At 42.0% G+C, this 9,461-nt stretch overlaps 1 protein-coding gene across 1 annotated transcript; it reads right to left on the reverse strand.

Annotated features, from left to right (window-relative positions):
- Positions 1-3,182: 3,182 nt before the first annotated feature.
- PFDN4 (prefoldin subunit 4) lies at positions 3,183-9,244 on the reverse strand. Its single transcript, XM_073309331.2, has 4 exons — positions 9,123-9,244; positions 8,035-8,142; positions 6,771-6,914; positions 3,183-6,147 (listed from the first exon to the last, which is right to left on the reverse strand). The coding sequence occupies exons 1-4, from the start codon at positions 9,144-9,146 to the stop codon at positions 6,016-6,018; spliced, it is 408 nt and encodes a 135-aa protein (XP_073165432.1). The 5' UTR covers positions 9,147-9,244; the 3' UTR covers positions 3,183-6,015.
- Between the last annotated feature and the right edge of the window lie 217 nt (positions 9,245-9,461).

The raw sequence follows: 9,461 nt of genomic DNA on the forward strand, positions 1-9,461 counted from the left end.
CAAACCTGTGTACTACCTGTACTCCTATAAGGGTCAGAAACCTGGACCCTCTTACAGGCTGACTTGGAGCAGTTAGAGGCATTCCATGTGCACTGTCAACACCAAATCTTGAGCATAAAATGGTTTGACTTCATGCAAAATGTCAGCATCTCACAAAGATCTAGCCTTCCTTCAACTGTTAACCAAATTCAATGGCAGGATTGCAAGCACACCAGACTTTCAAACTCTCCATCGACACATGAAGGGAAACATGCACTGACACTGCCTGGTGTCACTCACAGGGCTGTCTAAGAGCTTCATGGATTCACAGGATTGAGCCAGATCTGGGAACTTCACTACATGATGCCTGGTGCAATGCCATCAACCATGGTCACTCTGGCTGATGCAAAGGTCCTTAATAGACTATGCATGTTTGAGGATGATTTTTTCCATCAACAAACAGTTGCTCAATTAAGATTAAGAGAATATTCCACCCCAATCCATTTATGATATTGATTTTCTTCTAAAACTTGTAATTATATTTTATTATTACTGGCTATTTTTATGGCCCATATGTTCAAATACACACAAGTGTTACTACATTTCTAAAGTGCATGTGCAATTATTAATTTTCACATACAAATTAAACATGCAATTGCCTCTACGCTATAAAGAGTTATATGGGTGAATGTCTCATAACAAAAGTTAAACTGAAACATGTTCCCATAAAACTCTGCAATGATACAGGGATACAATTGTATGTTATCTTACAGTTTTATACTGTTGCCCATCACCATAGTATTTAAGCTTCTTCCATGTAAAACATACAAACAATAGCAAAGTCTCTTTTGGACTGGGTATTCTGGAGATGATTCAGTGAAAGATCTGAACAGGTTCCTCATCTGGCACTATAGCTAAGCTAGAAGGTTTACACAGAAGCACAGATCAACCATTCCAGCTCCTTGCAAATAAAGGATTGCAACCTAGTATATATTTTAGAGATTTATCCAGGTTAGTTTGAAAAGCTGACAAGTTATTATCTTTAAAGCCAAAACTTGACAGATGATAGGAGCCTATACTGACCACAAGGAGTTTGGAAATGCTGAGCTAAAGTACTTGAGATACAGTGAAAATGTCAGTGGTTACAAGATATCATGAGATTTTAACCTCCCTTTGCATCATTCATTGAATTGGATTGACCTTTCATTGTCTGCTGCTCAGCTACCTTCCCTAGGGCAACTGCAGAAACAAAAAGAAAAGCAACCTCCATTGACATCATGACTAACACTAAGATTTTGTCATGGATATTTTTGGTAAAAGTCACAGACAGGACACGGGCAATAAAGAAAAATTCACAAAAGCCTGTGACCTGTCCCTGACTTTTACTAAAAATATCCATGACAAAATGAGGAGCTGGGCAGCTGAGGGGTGGGTGGGCACTCTGTGGGCCCTCACCACCTGTGGGGGTTTGGTGCTCCTGGGTCCCCCTCCACTCATGGCTTGGAGCTGCAGGGGTCCCCCTGCTTCCCCGCGACCGCTACCTCACAGCTCCCTGTTACTGTGGGAAGCAGCAGGGCTGAAGTTATGGGGGTCTTTCGAAGACATGGATTCCATAACAAAATCGTAGCCTTAATCATGACATGCAGAACTAAAACAATATGGTAAGTACATGGAAATAGTATTAATACTGAGCCAGAGCTGGACAGCTAGTTCAATCACCCAAGAACTAGAAGTCTACCCCACTAAACATAACATGCACAGAAAGCCCTTAGATTAAAATACTCCTTAGCATTTATACAGTACTTTTTATTGGCAAAATGTTTACAAATGTGATTCACTTGACCACCCAGAGAATGACAGCAAACAATTTGCATTCTGACAAGGATACTGAATAATTAATATTGTCAAGTGTAGCTAAATGATTCATGACATGAGCAAAAGTACACGGAGGAGCTGGGCTTTCTAAGGGAGCATGGTGGTGGTTTATATTCATATTATCTGAATAAGACAACTCGGAGGCAAACATTATTACAGATAAGAGAAATTTCACATCTACATAAAACTTACAAGATGAGGAGTTAGTTAGAATATATGCCAGCTGAAAGCCAATTACATATATACACACGAGAGGAAGAAAGATATTAAACAGATAAATAAGGGTCTAGCAAATGTTTCCAAGAAATCACTAAAGCTCTGTATTCATTTCTATATTGGCAATTTAAAAAAAAAAAAGATCTCCCACATATTTTATTTTATACAAACTTAAATCAAGCTGTAGGCAGGGGAAATATAAAAAACTCAGCCTGATTTGAAAAAAAAGTTAGATGCATAATTGCCTGACTGATTTGCAAGCACGATTATCCACACTGCATAAGCAAATTGGGCAATTGTGCGTGCAGATAGATAGTTAGATTTATGGCAGCTCATTTTCAGATTCACAGTGATGCAGAGCATACACTTTACATACAAAATAACATCATACCCAGATCTTCAAGCTACATGGAAATCAATTGAACTTCACAAGGCTTGAAGCAGGTTTGCTTTCCCTTTAATTGGCCTCAAATATTCCAACATCATGCTAAACTGGCAAGTAAGTCATCGGTAAAAAATGATGCAGTACACAACATTAATTAAAGCACCACCTAGCACAGAAGTTGAGCTCAGTAATCCCTAAAGCATGCAGAAAATAACTTCTGCGCCCACAAGCATGCTGTGATTTTTTTATTCTAAGGGCTCGAGCAACAACACAGCTACAAAGAGAAACTAATTGGGCTACTGCCATTCTATTAGGACCTTGCAGAATATTATGAAAATTGTGGCAACACTCTTGGGTATACAAAGATGTTTGGGCGCTTCATCTGTTAAAGATGTGGAAGGTTATCATCACCTCCAGACAGTTACAGCATTAGGGTCTCTACAGTTCTTCAAAACTTTCATTGGTATTAAATATTTGACCCTTATTAGTTGCAGTTCTCATTTTTGAATGAGCCATCCCCACAGAAAGGCTACTAACCTGGAAACCACACTATCATAATGACAGGTTTCAGAGTAGCAGCCGTGTTAGTCTGTATTCACAAAAAGAAAAGGAGTACTTGTGGCACCTTCGAAACTAACAAATTTATTTGAGCATAAGCTTATGCTCAAATAAATTTGTTAATCTCGAAGGTGCCACAAGTACTCCTTTTCTTTTTACTATCATAATGGTTATTGCTTAAATACCCAAAGCCTGCAGGCTTTAGTACGATGAGTACATTTCTGACTGCAGAGGCTGCGCACAGGTCAGGGCTGTGCAAAGAAAAGATCTTCACGCTGGCAAATAGAGCTCATGACAGTGTCAACACCACATCTAAAGTTTTATTTTAATAAATTAACCTAAAGGCATTGTTCTGTGTCTTACTGTGAAGAAGGATTTTTGGCACTTCAATGCCATCTGCTGGATAGTTATCATTATGGTCCAAACTCCATGACTAATGAAATCAAGCTCTCATTCTTTCCAGTGGGGGATACCATGTAGCTTTAGAGATGTAAAGACAAATTTATTTGAAACACCTGCTTAAAAAGTCCAGTTGCTTTGTGTCTCTGTTCATAAAAGGAACTCCGTACACTAGCATTTCCTTTATCTGCAACCTTGCTCTGTTCAGCTCTCAAACTGCAGTATGTGTTGGATAGTAGCTTTATTTGTATACTGCAGATGCATCTATTTGTCAAATCCTTATTGTGATATACTGCCTTGCTTTACAATTATAAGAACCTTAAACACTACATTACAATCAACTTGAACAAAATTCCAGATTTTAAAGATTAACAACTTAACTCTTTACCGTTTGGATATAATACTCCAATTCTCAGTTAACACTATGCTAGCGAGATATTGCTGAAGTACATTGAACAAGGAGTCCAATATTTATGTTTATGAGTAGTACTTAAGTCTAGGGAAACAGAAGCAATTTTTTTTTTCACTTTTGGGTAGCTAGGAACAGAGCTGTACTATGCAACTGGGATACTCATTTTATAAAAACACACCCATCCAATGCTCCAGCCAACTGAAGTCTCTCTGCTTCCCCTGGACACCTCAGAAACCAGAGCTCTCTTACACTTCCTGCCTGGAGTACACAAAGGTTATGCGATATAACCTGGAGTTCAGTAAATCTAGGACTTTAAAGACTCCTGACTGTAGAGATCATCCTCTCATTACAATGCTCATCTTGTAGTACCATCATGGTTTAAACACTCCACCGGCTTACTTAAGTGCCTTAGAAGAGAGCATTATAGCAAGAAAGAGGTGAGCTGAAATAACAAGGGCCCAACTAACAGTGCAACTAACTCTTGTGCAGTTTCCACGATATGCATCTGAAGAAGTGAGCTGTAGCTCACGAAAGCTTATGCTCTAATAAATTGGTTAGTCTCTAAGGTGCCACAAGTCCTCCTTTTCTTTTTGCGAATACAGACTAACACGGCTGTTACTCTGAAACCTGTGATTTTATTGTAAGTTTTGCATATTTTGGCAAGTTTGGCAAGCCCAGCTCCAGGAAATATGGCCCCAATCAAAAGATATGCAGTCACATTGTATGCCTCTAAGGCCCTACGTCAGCTGTTTAGCCCTCACTGACACTTTCAAAACCACTGCTCAGCTGTTGCCTAACCCCACAGGTGCCTAGGAATGTAGGCACTTACGTTTCCACTGGCCAGAATTTGTAAAGCCACCCCACAGCTGCTTTGATCCCTAGCTCAAGCTGAAGCCCCAAAAGTCTTGAAGATTCTCAAACTAGGTGGGAGAACATCTATCTCACAGCAGAACACAATCCTGAAGGTGCATTCTGAGCATGCCGAAGACATGATACCTGTCAGATGCTGCAGGAAGAGGGCTGGAGGCAGGCCACCAACAGGTGGGGGAGCAGCACAGCACCACATGAGAGACCCAGGAGCAGAAGGAAACATAGGCTGAGTGTTACAGATGTCAATTGTGATCAAGAGACAAACTGTTTCAGTTGCTAGAAAATGGGTTACTGAAGCTGCCTAGGTGCCTACGCCCCTTGACTTGCCATTTCATTTCTGGTTAGTTTAGGAGGGTCTGTGCTGAGTTTGCCAGCTTCTGACGATCTCTCAGGAGGCTGGGCTTAAATCAGGGCTGAGGATTCCCCTAGGATGCAGGCCACCAGCTTTGAAGCTCTGGACGGATATGATTAGGTGAGACTCTCAGCTTTCTCTTTGTTTTTTATATTAAAGTAAGCTTCTAGTCCTCCAGGCTATAGAGAAAAGCTTGAAAACATGACTCAATGTACCCTACGGGCTCAAACACCAGAATAAAGTTTTTAAGGTAAGCCATTATAATAAAAACTAGATATTTAGTCTAAACAAAATGAAAATTAGTTTCGAGATAGCATAAGTCTGAAAGCATTGGATGGGCTACGGTGATTTTGGCAACTAAAAACTTTCCTTAACCTCAGTTGCTTCATCTGTGAGGTGGGAATGATGATACTTAATTTTTTATGAAGTGCTTTGTGATCCTTGGATGAAAAGCAGCATGTCATGGATTAATAAACGATCGTATATTGTGCTTTTCATCAATAGACATCAAAGCAATTTACAAAGCAGGTAAGAGCATCATTAAACATAATCATACTAAAGTATTATAGAACAATTGTTAACCATTATTGTAAGTGAGGACAGATTAAGCCAATATATTTGACTGCAGAAATTTCAGATTTTTAGCATTTCCACAAACAAAAACAAGGGAAAAGTATGATATTTGCTTGACTTTATTATTATTTTAATAAAGAGAATGTAAAGATCTCAGTCTTGATGTGCATCAGCAATACATGGAAGGCTATTGCTTTTCCTGAAACAAATAAATAATTGTAGGTAAGCAAAATAAGAAAGCTTTCATTATATAGGTAGAACTCATGACTGGAAAGCTATAAAACAATAAAGGAGTAGGATTTTTTAAAAAACATTATTGGAAAGAAGAGAAATGTCAAGAGTCACATTTAATAAACCAATACAAAAAACTACATCCTGTGTATTTCAAAAAAAAAATTAACTGTCATCAGCCTCAAGGTTTATATTGTTTCCAAATTTTGCATAAAGCTGAACCTTCAGGTCAGATAATACCCTCTGAATTGATTCCACTCGAGATTCTAACGCTTCAATTTCTCCTTGTAAGTTTTTCTGGAAGACAAAATATTGGTTAAATTAATACCAAAGCATGAGAAGCAAAGTTTCTCATTTGTTTACCTATAGATTACATATGTCAAGCAAACTATATTCCAATTATTTAAGAGGATTCCTGGACTGGGAACAGGACAGAATTCAGAGTTTTCAGTTGCAAGTTCAAATCCACGTCAGTAGTGACCAGACACAATTACTCTCCACTAGCTGTTCTCGGCCACACGTTAAGTTTGTTGGTGGCATCTCTTCAGTTACTAATAGAGAGGTAGATCTACATCAGAAAATACGAGTGCATGCTCAGCAAAAGCCAAAGACTGAATCATGGCCCAGCACCCTTGTATATAGTCCCATCACTCCTCCAGATCAGCATAATACACGCTGATGAGGCAGCAGGAGGAACAATTGCGCTGTTATTGCCCATGCAGCACTTCTTCTGTAGCTAACTTGGAGATTTCAGACTAGAGTCATTATTAATATTTAACCTGGTACTATGTCAAAGATATTCAGAAAGAGAAAGGTTCTAAGCAACAGATGAACAGCTCATGACCATCAGAACACCCCTCCTAATGTAGAGCTCTCTGTAGCACTGAATATATCAAAGGGACTCTCCCACCCTCACAAACCTTTGCCTCCTCCAGCATCTCTTGTGTCTCATCTTGGGAATGACTGATAAAGACATCACCAATCTGATAGGGTATCAGTATGGAATCATCATCATCAAGCATCATCATGTCATCGCATGCATCCTCCAAATTCTGAAGTTGTTTCTGTGAAGTCAAAACACAGTCAAAAAACTGGTCACCTTATCCAATGTGATTTATGCATTAACATCTACTTTATAATCAAAGCTATTCTGAGCTGTAGAGGCATAATCTGGAGGAGGATCAGCAGAACTGTCAGGTATACTTGGGAGAGACAAGGTAGGTGAGGTAATATATTTTATTGAACCAACTTCTGTTGGTGGAAGGGACAAGCTCTTGAGAGTCACAGAGCTCTTCTTCAGATCTGGGGCAGGTAAGGAAATATTTCTCTACAAACTGCACAATCAACTTGTGGAACTTGTTGCCATGGGATGTTGTGAAGGCCAAAAGTATAACTGTTCAAAAAAAGAAATAGATAAGTTTATGCAGGACTGGTCAATCAATGGCTATTAGCCAGATAGTCAGGGACATAACCCCATGCTCTGGATGCCCCTAATCCTTTGACTGTGAGAAGCTGGAACTAGATGACAGGGGATAGATCACTCCATTGCCCTGTTCTGTTCATTCCCTCTGAAGCATTGGCCACTGTCAGAAGACAGGATACTGGGCTACACAGACCTTTGGTCTGACCCAGTTATGGCCCTTCTTATGCCTGAGCTAAATACAAGCTGGGACAGATTGTTAAACATAAGGGGTTCACATATACTGCAGTAAGGCCACTTCAAATGAACTCAGCAATTGTGGATTAGGATTTCAACGGAGTAGCACCATCATAACTCTAGAGTAATGCTGTGGGGAGTCTGGCCCAGAAAGTTTAGCAAAAGGTCTGAATAATCCTTGATTAATCCCCAGACGCACACCTATAACCACCTTTTTCCCCATAAATGACCATTAAGGGGTTCTAAGCATTGCACAAGTAGAAGATATATTTATCTTGAATGTGTTAGTCATTTGTGCTTCTCGCAGCATTACTTCCTATACCTAATCACTTTTTCCATCTTCATTTCCTTTAGCTATTTTCAAACTGACTTTATAGACAGATTAGACTCCAAAAGCAAAGCCAGAACCAAAGTTCTTCTACTTATAGTGCCCTCCAGCCCCTACTACAGATTTGAACCCCAATTCTGAGCTGTATCAAAGATAAGCTCAGTGCCCCTAATAACATGTCAGTAGATAGCAAAGGTACCTTTTTAACTTCTATTTCTTCTTTCAGCTCTGTGATCCTACTGGTATTTCTTGCAAATTTGTTAATTTTCTGTTGATCTTCAAAAGTAACATTGACATCTTCAGCAGCCTGCACAGGGGGGAGAGGTTACAGAGAAGATTGAATTGTTATATAATGTTTTTAGGGAGAATGAAGATGAAGTAATACTGCCAAGATTGTTAACTTTTAGGTAAAAAATGACAAACTTTATATTTCTCATAGTTTCTTTCTTAAGGACAGGTCTATACTAGAAAAGATTTGCCAGTACAGTTATGCCAGCAGATGCTCCTCCTCTGCATACAGCTTATATCAGCAAAAGAGTGATTCTACCAGTATAGTTTATACTCATTCCCCCAGTAGGATACTGACAAAAGCACTTTTATGCTGATTTAAGCGCATCTACACTGGGGCTTTTGCCTCTTGAGAAACATCATTAAACTAAATTGCTCCCTCCCAATCATTTTTAGGCCAAGAGATTTCAGTGTAGACCTGACAGTAAAATAGTCAGTTACCTTTTAAACTGACCAGCACTGTGGAGAAAACATGAACGGGCACACGCAGGGACTAGGCCAAGGGACCCCCACCAAGCTGAAAAGCATGGGGGGGGGGGGCATTCCTGCCTCTCCTGGGGCGGGGAAGCCAACAGGGAGCCCCAGCGCATACCAAGGGGTACCAGGGAAGTGCCCGTGGGAGCACACAACACACAGAGCAGCAGGAGGGGAGCGGGGGGAGGGATCAGTGCCGCCCCCCCAATGCCGGGGAAAGGATTGAGGCTCCCCTACAGACCCAGCACTCCCCGAGGACAGGGCGGGCCACAGGGCGAGCCAGCGGTGCCTCCCGGGGCCGCTCAGGCAGCGCCAACCCCGCGGAGGAGGGGAGGGGAAGCCTGGGGGGAGGAGGCGCAGAGCAGGCCCCGGGCCCCTCAGACGAGGCGGGAGCAGAGCGGCGCCAGGGGGCCCCTACGGATGGGGGCGGGGAGGCGGCGCAGAGCCGGCCCCGCAGCCGGAGGGGGACGCAGAGCGGGAAGACGGACTCAAGGCTCCCCGAGGCGGGTCCCCCCCCGCGCTCACCGCTTTCTTCATGGTGGCAGCCATGTTGGACTGAACTACTGGCCCATCTGCGGAGGGGGAGATCCCAGTTACCAGCTCCCTCGCCCCGGCCTAGGTCGGTCCCGGCTCAGCCGCGGTGACGCTCCTCGCTCACTCGGCCGCGCTCGCCGACCCGCATCCCGACCGAGCTGGGAAGACCTCAAATCAAATAACGTATGAACAAGAACCCCCACACTTGGTACTTTCCGCTTAAAGGCGCTGTCAGCGGGATACTTATCCGCCGACAGAATAGGGGGCCCTAGATGCCGGCCGTGGAAGTTGCCGCTAGGTGGCGCTACGAGCCAGCACATGGAAAGAGGG

Source organism: Lepidochelys kempii, chromosome 13, assembly GCF_965140285.1.
Source record: "Lepidochelys kempii isolate rLepKem1 chromosome 13, rLepKem1.hap1, whole genome shotgun sequence".
Classification (NCBI taxonomy): Eukaryota; Metazoa; Chordata; order Testudines; family Cheloniidae; genus Lepidochelys; species Lepidochelys kempii.